The 21670-nt window shown below is 40.9% G+C and overlaps 1 protein-coding gene across 11 annotated transcripts in view; it reads right to left on the bottom strand.

Annotated features, from left to right (window-relative positions):
- Nucleotides 1-74: 74 nt before the first annotated feature.
- Nucleotides 75-21670, bottom strand: part of LOC139131486 (uncharacterized) — a 102562-nt gene continuing 80966 nt past the window's right edge. For 6 of the 11 annotated variants that reach the window (XM_070697549.1, XM_070697559.1, XM_070697550.1 and 3 more), the window contains 2 exons: nucleotides 3279-3461; nucleotides 75-2745 (listed from right to left, as the gene is read on the bottom strand). In XM_070697549.1, the coding sequence (XP_070553650.1) occupies nucleotides 75-2745; nucleotides 3279-3461 (2854 nt within the window). Of the gene's footprint in view, nucleotides 2746-3278; nucleotides 3462-7266; nucleotides 7401-10769; nucleotides 10830-12632; nucleotides 12752-21028; nucleotides 21176-21243; nucleotides 21279-21670 lie in introns of those variants that run through there. The other 5 variants (XM_070697557.1, XM_070697556.1, XM_070697554.1 and 2 more) reach the window with 5 other exon arrangements.

Raw genomic sequence — 21670 nt, forward strand, 5'->3', positions numbered from 1 at the left:
TCCAAAGTAGTTGTCCCTTTTCACTTTGGGCTTGCTGCTAGGGCCGTCTCCCGTAAACTTTGAAGACAGCTCCGTCACTTTTGCGTAGCCATCACGGTTTTACTCTGGTTGTTTTCGCGCTGCAAATGGGACAGAATTGAAACCCTCTCATTGGTAGGGGATACGGGACTCTTGGCTTCTGTCCTTTTTCTCAGCGACTCTTCTCTATCTCTCTGACGTTCTTTCTCTCTCATTTCTTTCATTTTCAGGAGATCAATGGGTTCTCCGTGTCTGTATTTATCACTGTATTGTGTGTGGCTGTCCTTCTGAGAGTAAAAAACACCATCAGGGTACGTCTCTTCCTGAGAGATGCCTTTTCTTTCACTTTCAGGGTAGCGTGTTACACTCTGCCCTGATTCTGACGGTCTACTGCCAATGTGCCTTGCTGGCTGCTCAACTGATTTTGTAAATGATGATGGTTTTGGAGCATCTCCACGGCTGGAATATGATGGCAATCTTTTAGAAAGTTCATCTCTACTGTCACTGCTGAGATTAGTGTCAGATGAGACTGTTTTGTCATCAAGGTTTCCCTTTTCATTGAGAGTGGTTTCGAACCTTTTTGCCGTCTCCTCGGCAGGGCTCATGCCAGAGCGCTTGCGGGACAGCTCGGTGCCCATTCCCGGCATGACCTGGTAATCACACGGGCTATTCCACCATCTCTTTATTGATGAAGCCTTTTCATCGTCAAGGTGAGTTATGTCTTCCCTCCATCTGTCATCCGATCCTTTCTCCTTTCCCAAAGTGCTCTCTGGATGCTCCCCTTGTGGGGATTGTTTTGTCTCTTCCTGGTATCCATTCATCATGGGTGCCTGTTCCAAGTGCGTCTGCACTACATTTTGGCAAGGCTGTGTATCCTTTTCTAGTTTCATCGCAATGTCCCTTACTTTTTCTCGACTGAAACGTCTTTGATAATTAGCCTTTGGTAGGTCTGTGCTCAGTGGCTCGGCCACCTGGCTATCGTACCCTTGCTCCTCCAGATTGCTCCGCAGAAAGGACTCATACTTTTGAATCATGTTTTCAGTGCTTCCTGTGCTCTTGATGGTGCTATTGAGAGACTCCGGAGAGCGAACTCTTTCCGGAGACACTTTGGCCAGATCTCTTTTCCTAGGGGGCAAGGGTGAGTCCAAGTTCACCAATTCTGGCTTCAATTCCTGTGTCTCAAGGGGAATGTCTCTGGTAGGAGGGGATGGGATGTTGTACTTTTCACTGTACTCATAGGACTTGGCAAATTTTGGCTCGCTGTTTGTCGGGGGCTCTGGCATCTCTGCATGCAAGGGCTCTTCCATTTCAACTCTGTACACGGTTGCTGTGTGCAGCTCAAACTTGGACGAGGGCGGGTATTGGTAGTGTTTCCCATCGATCATGTAACCACCTTTAGGGGATATATGCACTGGGTGATAGAAAGTCCTGGATTTCTCCTCGCTGTAATCAGATCTCAACTTCTCTGGCTCTCTCTCTTTGTGAGCCTGGTACACAAATGTCTTTTCCTCTGGCTGTTTAGCCACTGGCAGTGTTCGAACCTGTGCCCGATGTCCTTCAACGAACAGCGGCTCTTGGCTGTCCACCTCCGCTGCCATGTTGGCTTTGTCACGTGCATAGGTATTTTCTGACCATGTGTGCGCATGGGCATGCACGGGGCTGTCCTGTGTTTCTATGGTTGGCTTATTCAAGCCATGGGTGTGCACTGGCCAGGATGGGGATTTGTCATGGTATTTGATAAAGGATTTCATACTGGAATCTCTCTGCGGTGGGATAGGTGGGGACATTTCTCGCCTGGTGGATGATGGCGGTGTTCTGGCATACTCTTGAGCAGGCTTGGGAGACAAGTACTGGTCTTTGAGATAGGGCTCACTATTCTTGGGTTGTGAGCCGTCCGACGAAATCATGAAAGTGAGTTCACTTCTTTTGACAGTCTCTGCTGGACCACTGTTTGGCCTCAGGCTGGTTTCAGATTCCCTCCATGCAGGACTCTGGGATTTCTGTACGTCAGAATTACTTGATGGCACTTGGTGAGAAGATGACCCCTTTCCAATGTTGGTCGTCTCTTCAACTCTGTACTGTTGGGGCTGCGGTTGCGGTTGTGCAGGTACTCGCTGCACAGGAATGTGTTTGTTGTCTTTCATTCTCTCCACTCGGCGAGAGAAACTGTCGTTGCGCTCGAGGTGTTTAGCCCACAGTGGCTCAGTAGTTTGCTCTTTCACATGAGGCTGTGCCTTCCACTTCTGCTCCCTGTTTGGTTCACTCAAGTCATTTCTGTTGTTTTTCTCAAAGTCTCTGACATGTGGCTGCCGGTATAGTTCCCGCTGTTTGTCCAGATTCAGGCTCTGAAACATAGGCTGTGTGTTCCTGGGCTCGCCCTGCTCGCTGCGTTGAAATTTCGCAGACTCTAAGGCCCTGTGTGACATGTCGTCATATGCATTAGTCCTCTGTTTTACTAGTCCCCTCTTGCTTTGGGGTTTAGCTTCCTCATTGAAGTTGACCAAACTGGTCGTAGATCGCATTATATCCAAGCGGGAGGATGAACTGTAGTTCCGGTCTTTCCATGATCTGTGCTCTGGGTTAAATGACGACGATGAAGTACCAGGAGGGGAAAATGTTTTCATTCTAGCATAATGTTCGTGGTGTTGATTTTTCACAACGGCTGGTTCCTGTTTAGGATCCTCATGTCGGTGATGCCACGACTTTGGCCGATATGTCTCTTGAGGTCTGCAAAATAAAGATAACAAAATATGTATATCAGATGTACGTTTAAAAATGTATTACCAGTGAACAGATGGAGAGATAAAGTAATTAATTGAGGTTTCATTGCATATAAATTGATTTTGTGCCATTCATTTCAACAACATGTACTACACAGCTAAATTACATGAAATTACAATATATCTATGATCGTAAAAAGACAATAAGGCAATGCAAATGCATGCCATTACTCTGTTGCTTTGGCAATGATTTCCTTTGTTATTCATATCAAGGGATAGCTTTTTCCATCATTACCGTCATATTGGAAACATACAAAACTAAGAGAAAATATTGTTAGACAACACCAAGAAATGCCATGAGGATCAAGTACAGAACACCCATTTTTCAAATAAGTAACAACCTTGTTGTAGCTAACATATACATTGCTCCTTAGTCATTGGTTTATACTGTATCCTATCACCATTGGTCTGAAATCACTTTCCAATATGGCCGCCAACATTGAGCTTGTCTGAACACTCTATATATAAATATGTACTCACGGGTCTTTTTTCAGCCTCATCTGAACGTGTCCACCTCTGTACTCTGATATGTGAGGTCCTAAGACCTCTGGTTGATGGGTAGAGAGCATATTTTGGCTTTCTATCTCTTTTTCTTGTAAATCTTTCACTCGTTTGTAGAAATCGATTGACTTGGGACTCGAACTATCAAAGTCTGACTGTCCCCTGCACAGAGAAGAGAAGACATAAAAAAACCTTGTTATTTTTTGAGCTTTCACAAGACACGCAATCCATGATGGTTTTTGTTTGAAGTTACACTTATAAACATACAACTGGAAATCATTAACATTAAGTTTTGGCGATTTTTTGTAATCTCTGGTATTTCCCCACATTACACTACAGACACAGAATATTACTATTTGCAGACATCACATCAACAAACTGGGTCTTTAGAAATTTATGAATTTTCATTTGAGCCAATTCAAATTAATAATACCCACTGATAAAAATCACAAAAAAGTCATCAATGACACGACCAGGTGTCATGTAATGAATTTTTTTTTGGAACCGACACGACATATTTATCAATCCAAAAGTTGATAACACAATGAGATTCCAGCCTGGTCAAATTAAGCGGTTGACGTAAAACGAAGCTTTCAAAATTAAAACAGAGAGTGTCAATAGGTAGTAATCTTTCATGTCATTAACGTTAATTGGAATTCAATACAGCACATAGCTGGCACAAGTTCCAGCTTCACCAGACTGAATAACTCCTGCCAAATTCTGAAATTAATGTGCACGGAGAATCACCCGTTTCAAAACACAATAAAGCTTAATTGTTCCAGTTATCACATCAGCAGGCAGATATTAATGCCTCGGGTTAAATAGTCACCAGCCCCTGAATAGCTGGCAACAATGACTGCACAGACAGAGACAAAGTTCTGTATCCAGCCACTCTTAGCCTAATATCTTGCACAACTGAAATAACACTTTGGTTTTTCTGCTTTAATTAAAGAAAAGCTGTACATGAGTCAGTGATGAAATCAAGTTTGATATTTGTATAATATTTGTGTTTGTCGATGCATTCAGCTTTTGTTCAATTTGCCCGCAATTTCTCAGCGCCAGTACAAATTCGCTTCTATTACATGATATTTATAGAGTAAATACGAGTCTGTCAGTTTGGTCACTGACCTAGGGTATACACAAACAGGGGCCCCTCTCCCATCACCAAGACCAGAACAGTGCCAGTATGAAAAACTGGCAAGAATGGACATGAAGACAGTTACTACAGGATGCTCCATGGCATACATTCCTGCTTCCATGGAAAGAGCGGGAGCAATCCCAGTGATGCAGGGAATGTTCTAATTAGTCACGACTGCACGACAACCACCCCACCAACCACATCCACTGTGGCAAATTAGTCTCCGCTCGTCAAAACTCCCTGAGACATTCTCAGCATTTGTAATTAAAACTGGGTTCTCAGGTTTTCATGTCAGATTTTTTACGGGCACTACTACTAATGATCGCAGCTAAAACATCCGCGACGAGAGAATGTTCAATCCCAAGAATGCAACATCATTTCCATGGATAATTCATTCTAACCCGCATAAAATTTTATGGTTTCATGATAAAAGATTACATGCAGCACCTTGAAGGAAAAATGTGAAGATTTGCAGGGCTCAAATAATGGTGTATAATACGGCTAGTTTTATTGCGTTGTTAAAAAAACGCTAGGCTTTTTCATTGATGTGGAAAGGTTCCAGAAAGCTGCAGTATTAGAAAACTCAGCTAACCAGCAGTCTCAATCAGGCCAATCCATGAATTTGTGTCATTTTCAAACTAAGCTTAAATGGAGACAGTTTGTCAGCTTCTTAAATAATCACAGCGGAAATTTAGACAAAATTTCTCCAATCTGATTTACAGATGTCGTTATTTTGCAAATCTGTTTATAGGGGATGATGGTCAGTTGTTATTACAATATTTCCTTTGTGACTTCCTTTGAAATTTGCCCCGTTACCAAGGTGATAGCAATTGTTACATCACCAGTCATTGGCTGAGTAATTGGAAATGAAAGCCTGTTACCAAGGTAACACCAGTTGAAACACCATTGTCATTGGTAGAGTTTATTTTGAAATCATGCCCCGATTTACGGAGGTGATGGCTGTTGTTACATAACCTAGGACGGGTTCAGTATTTTAAGAAATTTTTCAAGTTTCCAAGGTGACAACGGTTGTTATGTCTTGAATCATTTGGCAAAATCAACAGCAAAACACTGAAGCAGTTGACTCCTGGACAGATTCAAGAAATACAGAACACATCAGAACACTACGACTGGTTGTTCACCAGCACAAAAAAAAATACATTACTCTGCCTAATCCTGAAATGTCAAAGAATGAAACTTAAGTTTTGAGCTAAAACCCGGGAAAAAACTTGACAGAATTTACAAAAGCTTTGACATCTCAAAATGATCCACATTGCTTTGTAATTACCCCGTTAAACTTGACCTTTCCTCATCAAGGCATTGCAAATGCCACTGTATTCCAACTAGGCTGACATTTACGGTGTCTGTACACTTACAGATCTTGTGACTGTCTATCAGCAATCACTGTCTGTGTGACACAAACTACGTCAAAATAGTCCGTATCGATGTCGCTGTACTCTTTTCAACAGTTGACAACGCTGACGTCTGAACAGTGGCTTTGAAAGCATCCAGACAGAATCAGCGGCAACGCTGATGTAACAATAATATGCAAACGCTATCCAACAACAGAACCTGGCATATTAAATATGTCAGGCTTATTGAGGTCAGAAATGGACAAGCCCCTGCCCATTGCATGAGCTATGTATTTATGGCACAAAATCCTCTGGGCAAAAATATACATGTATATCATTCGGGGACACAGGGAGTGGCCTGATCCATTCATGTTTAATTTTTAATATCCCACATCCTACATAAGTATCACTGATGCCTTTCTTCACGGTGTATATTTCCTCTCCATGCAAATCTGTGGCACACAGGCCTGGTGGCTGGCTTGAAATTCTCTTGAAAACACCGACCCCAGTGCATACTGGTGCTGTATTTGCAAAGCAGTACTGTATAATATTAAACCAGCGACAGATACAGGTGCAGTGTTTTTGATTCACAGAAATAATCATGAATATTTCGATTGTAGCCACGGATGGCACCAAATGATTTCTAATCGATAATTTTTTTTAACATGGAAACTGCCAGCAAACAGAAAATCAACACCCTGATAAGTCTACAACAATATCTCAACATGCTCTGCAAAATCTCTCCGTGTCGAGAAAAGACTTCAGGCTTGGGTGGAGTCAGCAAGTCAGCACAGAGCTTCAATACCTGGCTAAAATATTTTTGTTCGCTTGAAATGTGCACAAAGGTTGGATTTGACCAACCAGTAACAGCAATGCCACTGCGGCATTTCACAATTTACCCAACGCAAGGCCCTGACATATCTATCAGTTTGTTGCTGACCCCTCAGTGTGACTGATTGCCGTCGATTAGGTGATAATTGTTCAAGAGCTCAGTGGGAAAATATGATGGCCTAATACGGAATTTTCACAGCACACTGCTAATCATTGTGACACAAGGAGATATTTCTGTAGGAAACAGCACAAGCTATATGCTGTCATTTGAACTAAGTAACATAACAGCGACACCATGAAGGATATATTTGAACTGAGCGTGATCACATGTGCAGTGCGAAATGTCACATTTCATCTGATAATAATATGTAAAAATTTTCTGTGTGCACCAAAACCCAGGTAAGAACACAGAGCATGAAGGTTGTTGTTACAATTACAAAATAAAGGTTCTAGGGATCAATTAATCCGCAATTGAGCAAATTTTAGAAGGGCAATCATGGCCCCAATACAGGCAGTACAACATTGGAACATTTGTATGCAACACAGCTATGATACTCAATGACAACTGACATGCGGTGAAAATATCATGGTGACTTTCATTCCCGAGTTTCAAAAACAACATACGACTCAAAGCCAGCTCTCATACCTGCCAGTCCCTGATCAGCAATGGACCTCCATGCTAGCTAGATGGCATCACAAAAGCATCGCTGAGGGCAAATCGGTAAGAAAAAAGCCGTTTCCGAGACTGATCATCAAGCCAAGCTATGGTCTACCTATTGTTGAAGTGGTAACACCGCACGCTTATCACAGGAAGGACCTACATGCGCTCTGATTGTCCCCAGCAGAGATCATTACATAACCAGTCCAACCCCAAGGCTAAACAAACCCAACCTGTAATGGTCGCTGCCTGTACAATGTAACTTTCACCAAATTCAACTGCATTTTCACCTGGAGGGACGGAAGCCTGGATAATGTAAACAGTGATTTATTTAAACTACTCTTGTCTGTAATTTCAATACCAATGCTGACAAATAAACAAAATTACTTGATTTAAACGAGGCTTAAATAATTAGCAAAAGAGACAGAGCCACCAAGGCAGACAGAATCTGAAATTTGAAGACTCAGAAAGTTCTTCTTTTCAGTTTGTTTCCAGAGGACACCTGTTGGATCTTTGACAGATAACTATAGCAGTGTTTTGGGTTTTTCGCTTTCTCTCTGCCCCCTGTCCATCAATCTATACATTGTTCATGTGGTGAGCTGGAAGATTGTCCATGTAGCTTTGAGTGCTCACCCTAAAATGTCTACACCTGTCAGTCATTCCCCTCTTGGTCTGCACTGCCCAATGATTTTTTTTAACAAACACCAACCTCGAATTCGAAAAAAAAGCATATTTTTAAGAGAGGACCTCTCCCATGGGCCTTGTAAATCAGCCCCTGTAAACACCACAAGACCGTCAGTGTCTAAGTTTGGTACACATGGCTGCTTAAAACACTTGTAAACCACAACGAATTGCCCTGGAGTCTCTTTTATCAACAGGAAATGACGACAATTGTCAGGTCTCTCTCTATGATCTGAACCGTCCTGCCTGAGCAATGGCTGCGGGTATAGACATAAAAAAGTAAATTATTGCTGTGTTTTTTTCTTGGTTTGTTGACAGAGAAGTGAGAAGGGTGGAGGGGGGTCTCTGGTGTCATCCACAGAGGAACAAATAATAGTGACACAAGTAGCCAATTGGAAGTGTATATAGTGGCCTCGGCTGTCAATAACACTTGACAGAGTGGAGCTACAAATCAAAAGACAAAATATAAACACTGCCGTCCAATGCTTTATGTTGGTGGGTTTTTTGGTACCATGGATTTGGAAATTACTCATTTGTCTCAATCAGAAATGGATGAATGTCAAAGACTGCCAGAGTCGATTAAACACAAACATGAATCAAAGTCAAGTCACAATGTCAATGAACTTTGCGGAAAGACTTTAGAGCAAGCTGCCAACAACTTGAAGTCTGATTTCACAGTGTCCAGTTGATAGCATAATTTATCATGTATTGGACATAACAAGACAAGTTGTACAAGCTTGTCCTATCATTATGATTAAGTGCATCCGTTCAGATCTATTTCAAATACAAACATAACCTGAATTATGAGAACTACACTACACAATTTCATTCTAGAACTGTGCAAATTACGTATGCCTATTTCATCACACTGCCCTTTACCCATTTTCGTTTCTATTTTGTTTTTGAATAATTAACTTGGACAGAAACATTGCACCATAGAAGGCTTTACTGTGAACAACTCAACGAGCTGGACAAAAAAAATCAATGAACAACATGTGAGACACTTGAAATGATGGACAGTGACGTCTGCAATGCAGTGTTTGAGTGGACCTTAGTTAGGTAATAAATTTGGAAAGCTGCTGGACAAATATTTTCATCTGGCATTTGATGGCATAAAATACAAAATAAAAAGATTAGCACAGTGATTGAAAAAAGGAGAGAAAATGATTTTACTACCAAACACTTTGCAAGTAAGTGTTCTTCATGGATATCTTGTGAATTTTTGATAGCTTGCCCATTTGAAATCTCTTCACCTGTTCGGTTTTGCAATTATTGGCATTCGGGTTCATATGTCAGAAGTGAGAGTGTAAGTGGACATACATATGTGTGGATCTCATCGACTGACCACAATGCTGCCAGGGACCTGAGTGGCCAGGAAACATGACAACCACTTGTTGATTCTGAAAAACATGCCATTGAGAAAAATAAACGTATGCGGTGGCTTGACAAATCACTGTGTTTATAATAATGGAAAACAGAAATCTAGGGACTGACATCCTTGAGTGTACACCACACCTAGGCACTATGCTTCATTTTTACAGCTTACTTGTTGTTCACGATGTTGTTTCTGCCTGGGCATTGACAAAATTCCTTTGGTTCATACTTTTGTTTCCTTCACTGGTGTTTGGGGGCAGTTATCAAGGTTGCTACACGCTGAAATATTCTGTGCTAATTATGTGTGATCTGTGGTTAAAAATACACAAATCATCCCGTACACAGTGATCCAGGCAGCAAGGCCTCCACAAACCCAAGGCCACCTTCCGGTCCAAGTCTATGAAAACCCATCCATCCGTGCGCTAACTCAATTGCCCCTCGCCCAACATCAGCGTATACATGTGTTTGTTATGTACCTGGCTCATAACACAACGTGTATCTTCACAAGAAAAATGTTTTTCACCGTGGTTCATACGTGTAAAATGGTAGCTTTGTCCCGACTTGTTTATTTTCAGCTTTTATCACGGAAGCCAGACAGATGTGACCTTATGAAACAACAGTGTTATAAATCCCATTGAGAGAGAGATATGAGGACAACAAGAAAACAGACCCAACAGTCTACATTCTCAATCGGCAGGTGTGTCATCCACTGTCAGCATATTTTGTGATCAGAATGGATCAAAATCGCCATTGTCACCGATCACGAGCACCACACGAGTGTAAAACAACACCTCTGGAACTGAACCTCTGAATAAAAAGTATCAAAACATGCGTACACAGCTATGTATGATGTTGCCGTCTGCTGACAGATCAGACATTGACAGGCAACCGTTTTTTTTTTCCATTCAGCTCGACAATGTGGACTGATGATGTCACTCGAGACAGGAAAGCCATTTGCCGAGGAGAGGAGAGTCGCGTTAACAATGAGCCTGTTACAATCAATGATTCATGTTTTCATAAATATAGCCTAGCCTCAGCCAGTGTGTTGACGCTGAGAAAGACACACCTTGCCCCTTTTGTGTTTCAGAATACACAGATTAAAACACACAATTCAAATGAGGTCACACAGTACAGCACTGACCAATGGATAAAACAGTTAATTGCAGATTATGTAAGAAAAAAACCTCAACTTTGGGCGAGAAAATTTATCAGAACAAACGTTTTCAACAAAACCATTTCATGTCTATATTACCGCACATTACATTTGATCAGTAGCACACAGTGCAGTCCTTTTTGAACAAGTACAGATAAATCAGCTTGTTTTTATCTAACAATGATTGACCACTATACTTGAAAACAGATAAATATCCAATGAAATTTCGGCGGAAAATGTTAAAACCGCCATACCACTTTTCGATACAATAATAACCACTTACTTGGCATGCGTTCATATTACTGCCATGTCTGCTGCCTGAATAATCAATATGGCTGCCCCCCTTTTTTTCCCATCAATAAAAAGAACCAATCAAAGGTGTGCTTGCATAGGTGATTCGGCTCACCACACTGAATAGCTAAGTGTGTTTCAATGGGGCACAACAGCAAAAAAGCTCAGCCAGAAGGGAGGCGACAGCACCTCTGTTTTTTTTTTTCTTTAACACAACTTCGGAAGCTTTGTTCTTTTTTTTGGAGCTGCATTCAATGCGATAAAGGAAAAACTGGACAAGAAAAATGTGCGCCAGGGTTCATAAGGCAACAGAGGCAGGAATGTGGCTGGCAACGACTCAAATTACGCAAACAATACGGGGCAATATTTCTTTTCCACTGTGGACACACAAAGGAAAGTTAAATCGAAGCCATACCAAGTGCTTGAAAATATTTGCACTGAAACAATATCCAGACAGGTTCTCCTTTCTTTACCCTCCCTTTTTGCGGAAAAATAAATATTATTCCTTGGATATTCAAAACAACTTCTCTACTTGCTCTATGTTGAAAATTATCTATTCTGCTGGAAATTTTTTTTCTTGATAAACATGTCTTCGTTGACTGTGTGTGCATTAAAACATGTTGAGAATATTTTTCTTCGATGACCTTTTAGATTTTTAATTGATTCTGCAGATTTCCCTTTTCATGAATCATGGTTTTGCCAAGCAAGCTTAGATGTCAAATTGCTTTTCAAAGTCAAAGTGATGACAAGTCAGGGGTATGGAAGAATTTGCTCCTTTCATGTGGGCAGACGCATAGGCTTTAAATGACTTTCAATAAAAAACCAACAAAATTCTTTCCCATCACAGTTCAACGACTGTACCAGCTTTTGTGCCCTCCCTGCTGCTCGGCCTGAACTGACCCCAGCTCTTTGTCAGCCCTGTCCAATTAAGGCACGCAGCTTAGCCAAAGCTTTTAGCGCCGAGAAAGACAAACCCAAAGAATTTTAGCTCGGCAATTCACTCCTGCTCATTGCTGTCAGAGGCAAAACAAACGGCCGGTGATTGGGTTGGTTTCAGATGATACTCCCGGCAAATGGACATGCCGCCAATAAAACTATGATGCAATGACCCAAAACCGAAAGAACACTACAGGGCTCAGAGTCTATTTGTTGGGGAGTAAGGTTAGTTAGTAAGGCCCTGATCAATGCTTTTACTATTCTCAACAAAACCACACATACCAGGATGATTGGGGCAGACTGCGGTTTCGGAAAGATAAAACACTCCCATTAAAACATTACTATCATCATTTGCAACTTCCCAGGCTTGTCTTTATTGCCTTTACATCTAACATTCCTTCATTTGAAACCATTATTTGTTCATCGCCATTTTACATTCAAGCACCGCAAAAATCTCAATTCCTCCTATTTCACTCATAAATGAGGTCAAATTTTCAACCAGTAGGACAGTTTCAAACTTACTTAACTGCTGCACTTTTTTGTCAAGAAGTCAACAACAACATGCAGAAGTCTCACCTGCCAGTATTTGTAGCTTTGACCTTTCACCTCTGAAAGGTGCCATTAGTTGAAAATTACCTACTGTAGGTAGCTGCTCATGTGAGAAAAACAACGTACTCTAGTCATTGCAGACAGGGAGAGACCCTTTCCTCAGACATGACTTGAAATGTGATTTAATACCAGTAAAAACCGGATACGTGATCCGAGCACACCTGGCCATGTCTATCAGTTTCTGATACAAAATGAGACACTTCCTGTTCAAACGATAGGACTAACCTCTAAAAAAGTGCTGTTTTTTCTTCAAATAGAAAGGAAGATCTTTTGTAAAAGATTCTGTATGTCGACAAGAGGTCCAACAAACCTTTGTACAGTTCCCCAGCCTTGGAATAGGATCACAAAACTGTCATCTCTCACGGTCACACTTTCGCTTTTTCCCGAGCCACATTTGGTAAACTGAAGCCCCATGTCTCGGGGTAGTTAAGACGGCGTGTAGCGTGGATTCGATTCAAAACTATGACCGTAAACACATCACCATACCACTTTTGAACTCGTTGAACTCCATCAAAGCATAGCTTAGATCCTGAAAACTAAGAAACTGGCACACGGGGACTAAACCGCCAGTTGTGAAAAATAAAACATGGCAGCTCTTACTGAGGCCAGGGCTAGCGAGAGTGCTGCAAGCCAATTGTTACTGATCTATCACCGCCTATTCAGCAACAACGGTTTCACTTTTCAACAGAAGAAAAGAGCTACACTACCTGTGAGTGGTTGGATACTATGGATTTGCCCTCTCCGTCTCCTCTCTGGTTTCCCTTTTTTTTTGTCAAAAACATAAGCAAGCAAGCTGCTGCTGACTGTGTCCACAACATGACAAAACCACCACTGTCGTATCATAGCCATGCACAGGGCTGGCGTGCGAGCATCAGCATGGTTTTAGCGTTCTGTCCCTCCGACACGCAACAGTACATGTGTGCAAAATGATCCGAGTGAGAGCACATCCGTAGCTCCGAAACACTTGGCTTTATAATTAGAAAGCCACGGTGACATGATTAATATTCCCCCCTTCCTTCTGACCCGAGGGCTTGTGTTTCACGTTCACATCACTAAATATGTCAAAAATGCACCCACAAGAGGACACATCTCCCCCCTACCCAAATTAAGATCAACAAGAACAAAAGACAGTCTATCTAACCACTGAGTTGATGATTTTTTTTTTTGAAAATATACTGTTCCTATACAGTCATGAATAGAGTTTAAATGACAGCTTTTTTGATTGAGTAGACAAATGTGATCCGGGTCGCCCTGATTGAATCACCAGTATCGTACATCCTCTGTGTTGCTAATATGACCAATAAAAAGTCTTGTATCCACTCTACTTACTGCTAAGCCTCATTACACTTGCCTGCATAAACTTTTCTGCCAGTCTGTTCGAAAGAGTCCGTCAGCCAATCACCATGACCCCATGCCTCCTGGGGGTCGCAAGTGCTAATTAAAATTGCTCTCAAAACTATTTCTCAAACTATTTTTGACTGTCTGTGTTCTCTTCAACCCCCACCTGAAGATAATTTGTTTCACAGTGCATTTAAAGCATTTGGTTTCTGTTCTCAGGGCGCATGTTACATCCAACAGGACCATTCTGACTCACAGCTGTCAGTCATAGTTGTTTTTTCCCCCTCTTCTTTCTCCATCTGGCTCAACTTTTATTGTTTAATGATGAAACAATTGCCCGGGCAGCAAAATCTAGACATCAAATTGCCCCACACCGCTGTTTAGCTTTCTACAGCTGTTTGATAAAAACGTTTCCGAAACCAATTACGTTTTCAGTGTTCTTGGTATTAAAACATATCACAAATGTTCTTTTCATAGAGTTACTTTCTGGTCACGCCCTAAATCACTCACACAACGTAGAAATTTGGCAATTTACGGTAACGATGGAATTTCAATCTCTCTGCTGGCTGGTCCAAAATATTTACAATGGTTGACCAATTTTACATGCCCCTCACTGCCTGTTTGGTCCGGCATCAAGGATGTGGTGTACAAGGTGATTGAACAAACGTGCCAATTGTGATGAAAGCGATAAAGAAAGATGCGATAGCCCAGGTATATATATTCCTTTCCAGCACAAGCTATCTTCAGGATGGGAAACAGTATTTGCACTCTCCAAAGAGACAGCACTAATGACTCCCATGAAAGTGGCGTTGTGATTGGTTCACATGGTGAAGTTTTGGAATTTGCACTCGGCAAAATACCAGAAAAAATGCACACCATGATTTTCTTCTGATCCATTTCCAGAGATTCTCTCACACCGTGGTTTCCTCAATGAGACGGTGGTTTCCTCAATGAATCAGACGTATCAATAAGATAACAAGGTTAACATCACAGCCCCTATGTCTGATGACCATGATAATGTGCTGAATCTGGTATCTCCATATATCCGAAACAACAACTGATAATGACAGCCTAAATTTACTGCAACAGTCAGATCATACTGAAATATGTGTCTGCTCATCTGGCTTCGGTTTGAAGAATTGATCTCAGACCTTTTTTCAAAAGTTCATATAAACTTCCTCAGGAAGTCAGTACAGACATTACACTAAATTAGTTGTCATCCGAGAGCCCTCTGGAGACCAATTACCACACTTTTCAGATTCTTTTCTTTCTGGATGCCTACTGACATCACTTCGGTGACCCACTAATCTTCCGGGGTCAACCGTGGTGAAATTGGATCCCTATAATAGTGTTTACACAGATTTTCTGAAGTTTAGCATTAACGTTTGTTGTAAAGTCGCAGGTCATACAGGTGTAATTCGAGTGGAAGTTCACACATCCGTCCAAACACTGAAAAATTACATATTCTTGAAATACTGAAATTATCAAAAATCACATTTTGAAAAATAGGTGAAAACCGTACAATATAGTGTCCAGCCAATAAAAGCTATTGAACTGAGATCAGACTGATTTGAAGAACAAACTAGCAAACATTTACCAAACAAACACTCCACAGCAGACAGTGTCAAGAGTGCTAAAGTTGCACACCAATTGCGGGGACACATAGCTATTCTTTGAATCAGACATGTTATATAAAAGGCTAATTCTAGCAGCACTGTGTGCGGACCGTAAGGCGTTGACTATATATAGCTCTATTACTATGGTGAAATCAATCCGGACAAACTATGCCCCTGAATTTGTTTCTAATCTTGAATGAGAAATGCGAGTTCCCCCAACTTTTAATAAGTGACTCACTGCCCAGAGGTTTACATTCTGTATCTATTTTGACAACAAACGGTGGTAACCAACTCACTGATTTATTCCACACCCAAATTTAACACTAGGCCTTGGTAACCTTGTCGGGCCCATGCTATATTTGTCACCATTCTCGCAGCCATTTCTGATTGAATGACATCAACGAGGACAGAGAAACACCGGTTCCAGACTGAATGACATCAACAAGGACAGAAATACCACTTCAAGATAATTGTAGTCTCTTCTCTTTTGTTACTGTGATTAATTGCAAAAACTAGCAGATGTTTTTCAAAGCGCCGTTTTCATTTTTCAATGACTATATATCTCTCTAATGCAACATACAGATAGGAAATTGTCAAAAACCTGAAAACGTACAGGACAAATGCTACAAGATGATACAAAGCTTTTCAGTTACAATGCGACTAGAAACTGCTGATTGGAACTGATTTCAGACACGGCAAAGTCACTTCACAATCACCAGACCTGCTTTGAGATACATTCCACCGCCATCACAGTTCCAGCAAATGTTAATTTTGTCACCTGAATTACTGGCAGGTCTTTCAATCCACAACAAGACAATTGACACCAAAGTCGGTTGGATTGGAGAAGAAGGAAAGAGTGTCATGAATGGATGGGTGCACCAGACAGGGAACATTTTATCAAAAGAAAGAGGAATGCAGCCCTCAATCATGCCAAAAAGAGAACGCCGCCAAATCTGATCGTCTAAATGCCTGGAATTTCTGCTGCAGGGTTACGCCACCTACCAATGCCTGTGCTGATTAAAGCATCTGTGATTTAATTACCCAAATCTCAATACCACTTGGATGTCAAAAAGAACATTTTTCCCCCCTGTTGGTTGAATTCTGACAATACATGGAAGAGTGGGGAAGGAATCCTGTGATTTCACTATAGTGGCGGTTTATGAAATTGTTTTTACCTATACAGTCGTATAATTCATTGAAAATACGCCAATAGCTTTGGAGTATACAAAGCGGACATTCCCGCCAATTGCATGAATCAAACTTACAAGGCATAATGGCAGAAATTCAATAGCATGTAAATGGTTGCAATTTGTCCTGGTGAGAAGGGCAATTCTGTTTCTCTGGAATGGCATATAATAGACCCCTGTCTGGAGTATAATGACTCTAATCCTACAAGTGACCAAGTTCCGCGATTAACAGCCAGCGTGACGCTCCACAGAAACGCACATGTATCTGCCCCCTGGCTCTTTGGTCAGTCTAGAGAGAGAGGGGGGAGACTCTATTGGTTACCAACTACCCCCCTAGGCCACAAAACATGTACCCGATTCAGTCAACCTCAAAGTTTACTGTTAAAATAGTACAATTGCACCAGTAGTGTGACAGACAGTTTCCACAAAGCTGGTTAGACTAGGCCTTGTGTAGCCTGATTACCATGACAACAGCATACCAGTGCAGGGAAAACAATGGGTGTGAGTGAAAAGGTCCACAACTTTCTCTGTTACATATTACTGGTATATATGTGTGAGTGTGTGTGTCCCCTTTTAGCATAAATTACTTTCAGTAAGAGTACAATTGGTTTTTTTTTTGCTTTCTCTTTCTCTTGCCATTCAAAATAAGATATTTTGAAGATGGAATGATCCTAGACCACAAAAACAGCAAAACTCTTGCTGTGCTGAGTGACGAAGCGATGCTGTCTAGGAATTTTGGAAACTTGAAATTTTGTTCAAACGTGAGAAGTGAAAAGCAGTTGTGCTTACCTTATGGACGGGTGTGGACTTAAGATACCATGGGATGGACAAAGACACTTAAAAAGTTAAACTTGAATGAATGGGACATAGTTCAAATATTTCCAAATGAGTTCACCGTCTCAACTGTGTTATTTGTCAATTGGTTGGATACACAATACATGTATAGGGCAAAGTCATTGGCAGAGTTGTTTTTTTCCCAGGTCTGGCTTTTGTATGGGTTTCAGTGGACATTCTCACAGCTCCCTTAGGAATACATACACTGGTGTCAGGCTCCAACATGCAAAGTGCAAATCGACATCTTGACGTTAGCACCAGCAATTTTGAAAGATGTTATTTGAACCCTGGGGGCAAGACGCATCATTACCATAATCAATGGGTTTCTTTGCGGCAGACCTTGTCGCAAGCATTCCTTTATAATGGGACCAACTCTCAGAGTTGATCACAGACAAGTTTTTTTTTCTGGGAGTCTGTCAATCAACTGAAAAACTTTTGATTTGTCTGTCCTTGGTGTACAAATGTCTCGCATAGATGAATTTCAATACTCAAATTTTTGCCTGGGGAAAGTTTTCTGACAAGGGATTGAAAGATACACAACCACAGAGAACAAAAAAAGTTTTGCAATAAATCCTCATTCATTGATCCCGGTTTTTTCAGATTCAATGACATTACTTCTTATCCCTGCTGCATCTTCAAGATAACGACCAAAATCTTATATGCACAATAGATACATGAATTAGCAATATTTCTTAATTTTTTGAAATCAACAAACACGTTCACACCAACATGTGCCTAAAGAGGCTTGTGTGACTCAAATACCTTCATATTCTGACCTTATCCCGACCAACTTCAGTTCAACACCTACAAATCAGTACCCAGAGGTGTGAAACACAAATACTGTGCAATATTTTTAACACAGTTCCCCCCTCCAAGGTTGCTAGCTCTCCTCAAGTCTCCTGATACTAATATAAAGTTTACATTAATGGGTGGGCAATGTTTTCTTTTATGGTTTCAACATTTATGTACAGACTGCATTATGACGCCACCTTAAAAAAGTCCCTGACATTTGTTCGGAACTTGTACAAGGCTGACAACTCTAGTCTGCAAAGACCAAAAAGTTTCAACGGGCAATGGAAATCGGCAACATTTTTTGAGAGCCTGAGGCCGACTGAACCGAAATACCTTGGTCATGTGAGCGTGAATAGTCTGTGGAAACCACATAATTGCCCATGGTTTCCGGAGAGCTCTACCCTGGCCAGGATCAGCTCGTGATTTCGTGTCTGAGAATGTGACAGCAATGCCACTTAGGTATGACCGAGATGCAGAGGAGGAAAAAAACAAAGTATTGTTTGCAGAAATATATTACCTGTCAAACTAAATAACCAGTAAAAGTTAATTTTAACACTTGATGTAGATGACCTTGGAATTGCAAGATCAATATTCAGTTTTTGTAGCTGATTAGCATCTGCTAGGTTTTTTATCTTCTGGTGACAAAACTTTCTGTTGTCTCTTGAATTTGATTTTTTTTGTGTGAAAACAGTGATTCACATGGCAGAGAGGTTGTTATTACAGCTGCTGGTTTGGCATTGACATAGAAACCCGTGTGTACACAGACCAAATTCATAATTTAAAATTTTTGATAGACCCAACAACACTGACATTTTGGGAAATCTTCAGAAAAATTCAACCTTTAAAATATATGAGAGACTTAACCATCATCATGTGTAATCAGTCGCAAGTTGGCCGTTTTTGAAGTAGTCATTGTGAATAGAAAGGCTCGGTCAAGATGTGGGGGAGTATAAGGAACTCATATTGTGATAGGGATTTCAAAAGGAATTCATACAGTTATTCATTGTGGAATATACGTGGCATCTACTTGGGGGTGGATTTTTAATCATTTCACTGACAAACAGTGTACCACGGAGTAACAGTCACGCTTTCTGTTTCTTTCATTGGATTTTAGGAGTGATCTACATAATTTTAACTGGGCGGCAACCGCAACAATATACTGTAGCTCTTGCCACACACCCCAATCCCCCACCCCCACCCATGTCTATTTACCCGGCCCAATCATGTGATTAGGAACAGCTCATTAGCAGCAGCTGAAATCCATCCTCAATGGCTTTTGAAATCTGGAATCTGTCCAGCATACAATGGGTGGCCAAGACATTGACTCAGCCACAAGAACGTACTCAATGCATCACCTCCAGAAACAATGCAAGGACACTCCCACCAGTTGGAAATCAAAGGAAAATCGATTGTTTATCACAACTTGTTTCAGAAAAGAATTCCTAATTATTGATGTATTTCAAGAGGTCTGTTCTCACTTCTCCCTGACGAAGACTGAAGACCGTTGATATTGTTATATATTAATTTATGTACACATCAGTGAAAACTTTAAGGAAAACTTTAAAACCATGAGCCACCAGAGGGCAATGGGTCAATGTAAGGAAACCATCCTGGGACAAAAAGCAGACTACAGAATTGATGTAGAGATAATACAAACTACATATCGACCAGATCAGAGAATTCTACTCAACCCACAGATAACTGACCTTTGAGACAATAGTCAGCACTGCATTATGCAAATCTGGAAAAATCTGGGATCAAAAGCATCAAAAGAGAACAAAACCAGACTTAAATCCATACGCCTGTACTTTGGAAATGTCTCGCATTCTTCAGGTTCTTGTTCAAATTTTGATGAACTTGATCAGAAGGTCATGATCACTATAAGGCAGCTGACGAAATTTCCTGTAGTTCAAGGCTGTTGGCATGTTTGTGAAGTTTACTTGTAAATATGGACATGGACGTCCATGATATCGATAAACAAAATGATAGATTTTGTGACATTGAAGTCCTTCACATCTTAAAAATTTATGTCAAATGAAACTAAAAAACCTACGATTCAACATATCTGTCAATGCCTCCCAGCTAGACTTCCTAAAATTTCAAAATATAGTCCGTATACAATCGAGCTAACTAGCCTACTTGTGTTGCTGTGTAATATTTCACAGTGATGAAGATATTTTCAAAACTCATGCATTAAACAAGCAGCCTTTCCTTACCTGTCATTATACACACAAACAAACTCGGCAAGTGACGTGGTGAGGGCAATATCTTGATAACTGTATCCTGGTACAAACACGACAAGCACATTCTCGGTCTGACCTTTGAACTCTCAAACTAACCCAAAAACACAGAGCTGTCTTCTCTGACCTATGCTAGCTCTATGACCTTGTACACCGGCAGATTTCCGCCGGGCATATCAGTATTTTGGTGACCTGTGGCTGATACGCTTTATCACAAATGAAATATTTTTATTAGTGGCAGAAGCTCTGAGAGAGAGCACAGTTTACCTAATATACCATGGGGTGTAACAAAGGAATGCAAAACAATTCATTTATGAGTGTGTGGCCTCTCAAGGAAACACGTAAAATTCTCAAAAACAACAGCAGTATATTAAGTCATCACTCAAATACTTGACCTACAGATCACACACAATGTAGTTTGTGGCGGGCTGAATTTCTACATTCAAAAGCAGGAAAGTAAACATTTTGTGTTACAGATGGTGAGGACAACCATAGACCCTAGAGTCTATGAGACAACACACTGAAACTTAAATTGTGCGAGGCATATATAATTAGGTAATACAATGTACTTTCCTCCAGATTCTTCTAAAAATACGGACAAGAAATGAAAACAAATTACCAAAAAAAGCACAAAATTTGAAACAGTTGAGAGCCTAGTATCTATCTGCTACATAATTGACAGCAGAGCATTTTACCCACCTGTTGATCAGGACTGGCATGGCCAGCACTGTCACCATAATGATGATCTCCTTTTCAAAACTAGACCAGTGAAATGAAACTCTGGTATAACCTCTTTCCTTTAACAAAGTATGATTCAAACCTCTTCTCTCTGTATACTTATAGGCTTAAGTGGCCTCCTGAGAGAATCTGTAGTTGGTCTTACGTCAGTACGTATGCAAATAACTGTGACTAACCTTGCTCTGATTGGAGTCATCGCCGGGGTCAATTTCGGGTCGTAATCAAGGAAACCAGACCAACATTTCTATGTACAGGCAGTTTGGCACTTGAGCCGTCATATACGTTATAGACTTCAAAATCCCAAAAATGTTTGTACCTCTTAAAGAGCTCTTTAGGCGTGTGGCTGCCAGTGAATGAAATAGTTCTCTTGAGCCAATAGAAATAAACACATTGGTCACTGGGGGATACGCAGCCCGGCTGGATGTCCGGAACTTGCCACAATTAAAAGAACAAGAGTAACAATCTATGGCCTTACACTTTACCAAAATCTACAGTCAATTCAAGCTTTACAAATCCAGAAAACCAAAATTTGAATCGAACGGAATTCAAAAGTTTTTTTTGGGTGGGAACTTATGTCTGTTGACTGAGTAACTACCCGCTGAT

Source organism: Ptychodera flava, chromosome 4, assembly GCF_041260155.1.
Source record: "Ptychodera flava strain L36383 chromosome 4, AS_Pfla_20210202, whole genome shotgun sequence".
NCBI classification, from domain to species: domain Eukaryota; kingdom Metazoa; phylum Hemichordata; class Enteropneusta; family Ptychoderidae; genus Ptychodera; species Ptychodera flava.